The 2917-nt window shown below is 45.3% G+C and overlaps 1 protein-coding gene across 1 annotated transcript; it reads right to left on the bottom strand.

Moving 5' to 3' along the window:
• Nucleotides 1-191: 191 nt before the first annotated feature.
• Nucleotides 192-2579, bottom strand: LOC108764602 (uncharacterized protein K02A2.6). Its single transcript, XM_018512921.1, has 3 exons — nt 1070-2579; nt 639-977; nt 192-277 (listed from the first exon to the last, which is right to left on the bottom strand). The coding sequence occupies exons 1-3, from the start codon at nt 2577-2579 to the stop codon at nt 192-194; spliced, it is 1935 nt and encodes a 644-aa protein (XP_018368423.1).
• Nucleotides 2580-2917: the final 338 nt, after the last annotated feature.

Here is a 2917-nt window from a genome sequence, read left to right as displayed (position 1 = left end):
AATCGTTATCATCGGCGTGCTCGTTTAGCGTACGCACATCGTCATGTCAGATGGATTCAAAGACAATGGAGCAATGTTCTTTTTACGGACGAATCGAGATTTTCTCTCTATGGGAATGACAGACGGCAACAAGTATGGCGTCGTCGTGGCGAAAGATATCGTCAGAATTGTAACAGACAAATTAAAGGATTTTATGGAGGTTCCGTAATGGTCTGGGCAGGAATATCACGAAATTCACGAACACCATTGGTTGTTATACCACCACCTGGATTGACTGCTAGGAAATATATCAATGAAATTTTACGTCCATATATCTATCCAATTCGTGATCAGACAAGAAACAGATTCATCTTTGTTGTGTCTTTAATTGCTACCGACAAGGATCGATGGCTTTGGATAAGGATACGCTTAGTAATCGAGAGGAGACGTAACCGTGAATATCGTGCTGTTTATTCGAATAATCGTAACAGTAACAGAAAGTCTTGTAGTCGACACGACGATGTTGCCAACGTATGCAAAGAAAGAAACTAAAACTATATGGCGAGATAGGCGCCACCTATCTACTTATCGACTGTGCTCTATACCTAATATTTCCTCCCCTTTTTCTATCGTTATAATCCCTCGGGTGTTTCTCTAACGTGGGGTGTAGCGCTGGGGCTGTCGTCGTTGGCGTGTAGATCGTCGCGGTATTTCAACTCTGGCCTGCCCTGGCGGATGATGTCCGGGTGGTGTCGCAGGAGGCGTTGGAACCTCTGGAGGATGATGTGGCGGTGGTACTTCTCTGGGTGCTGGGGGTTCATTGCGCGGCCCTGGTTCTGTCTCGTAGAATCGAATACGTCGGGGTTGTTCCGGTACTTTTTCCGGAGTCGGCGGGGGATCTAAATCAGCTTGCAGGTCTGGCCCTTGGAAGGCACGTATTTGGTCAAGATGACGCTTGAACCGTTTCCCCTGGTAATCAATCTCGTAATGGAGGTTTCCTAGCCGACAGTGACAATCGTGTCAGGTATCCATTTCTCCATTCGAGGATTTCCTGAAATGAAATAAACCTTTTGCATTTGATTAAAAATACGCGAAGGCGGTTTGAACTCCACTTGTTGTTTTTCTAAAATTCTCTCGTGTGTGTCTTGCGGTCGAACAAGGTCTAGGCGGGTGCGCAGATTCCTTCCTAGAAACAGCTGGGCCGGAGATTGCCCCGTAGTGGAATGAGGGGCCTTCCGATACTGTCGAAGGAATTCATTCAAATCTTGTCGAATGGTGCTTGGAGTGGTTGCCATTCTTTTTAGTTTATCCTTCGTCGTCTGGACATAACGTTCAGCCTGTCCATTTGTTGACGGGTGATATGGGGCTATCCGCTTGTGATATTTAACTCCGCTCATTTGGAGAAACTTCTGGAACTCGGCTGATGTAAATGGGGTACCGTTATCCGACACTATTGTGATGGGGGCCCCATATGCTGTGAACAGCTCATCAAGGATCGCTATTGTTGCTGTGCTCGTGGTGGAATTCGTCGGTTTAACTTCCATCCATTTACTGTACGCATCAACGATTATGAGTAACATGACTCCTGCTACCGGTCCTGCGTAATCGACGTGAATACGCTCCCAGGGTCCTCTTGGATATTCCCAATGGTGGTTTCGCATCTGAGGAGGAGCCCGTGCATGTTCGGCGCACTGAGTACATGCTTTTGCCACTCGCTCGATATCTGCATCGATACCGGGCCAGTAAACGAATGAACGTGCCATTCCCTTCATTTTTACAATGCCCAGGTGGGCTGCGTGTAGGTCCTCTAGGATCGGTTGACGAAGTGAGGATGGCACCACTACTCTATGTTCGAACAATAGGCAATTGGCGGCCAGTGTATAATTTGCCTCTGGGGCTTTGTATCCTGCGCTTGTGAGGTTATGGCCTGATTGTAGAGCTTGCACAATTTTCCCAAGATGCGGGTCCTTCCGTGTTTCGCGTGATATCTGCTCTGCTCGGATTGGAAGTTGTCTTACTTGGTTCAAAATGAAATAATCAAAGTCATCGAATTGCTCTGCTTCTTCTCCTTCTTCTTTGTTCGTTAATTTCCTCTGTATAGAAACTGGTGCTCTGGAGCAGTAGTCAGCGTTTACATTCTCCTTCGTTATTCTGAATTCAATATTGTAATTGAAATGTGATAAATAGTCTGCGTAGTTTGCCATCCGACTGATACACAATACTGGAAGCGATTTTTCCGGGTGCAGGATTTGTGTCAGTGGTTTATGGTCCGTGATTAATATAAAATGTCGTGCATAAAGATAGTGGAAAAATTTGCGTATAGTCCAGACTATGGCTAATGCTTCTTTGTCAATCTGCGGATATTTTTGTTCTGTGCTGCTGAGCGTGCGACTTGCGTAGGCAATTGGTCGGTCCTCTCCATTGTTGAGGCGATGTGATAAGACTGCGCCCAATCCTACTTTACTGGCGTCTGTCGCTAGTAATAACGGAAGTTTTGGATCATACGCTATCAAAACCTGCGGTGAAATCAAGAAATCTTTTATTTCCTTATAAGCTGTTTCCGCAGTTGGTGTCCATGTGAATGGGTCGTTGTGCAGCATCTCTCTTAACGGTTTTGCTCTGGTTGCTAAGTCAGGGATAAATGAACTATAATATGCAGCCTTTCCTAATAATAATTGTAGTTGATCTCATGTCGATGGTTTGGGTGCGTCGCGTATTGCTTCTATATGTTGATCCGATTTATGAAGTCCCTGAGCATCTATTCTATGTCCCAAAAATTCTACGGTTGGTACTGCGAACTTGCATTTATTTCTGTTGAGTCGAAGTCCTTGTGTCTGGAGCCGTTCTAGGAGGGTATTTAGCGTTGATAGGAGATCCGTGAAATTATCTGCGAATACCAAGATATCATCGAAAAAATTGAGGGTATTAGGAATATCTT

This window comes from Trachymyrmex cornetzi, unplaced genomic scaffold (assembly GCF_001594075.2).
Source record: "Trachymyrmex cornetzi isolate Tcor2-1 unplaced genomic scaffold, Tcor1.1 scaffold114, whole genome shotgun sequence".
Classification (NCBI taxonomy): Eukaryota; Metazoa; Arthropoda; class Insecta; order Hymenoptera; family Formicidae; genus Trachymyrmex; species Trachymyrmex cornetzi.
This window is presented reverse-complemented; position numbering and strand designations above follow the sequence as displayed.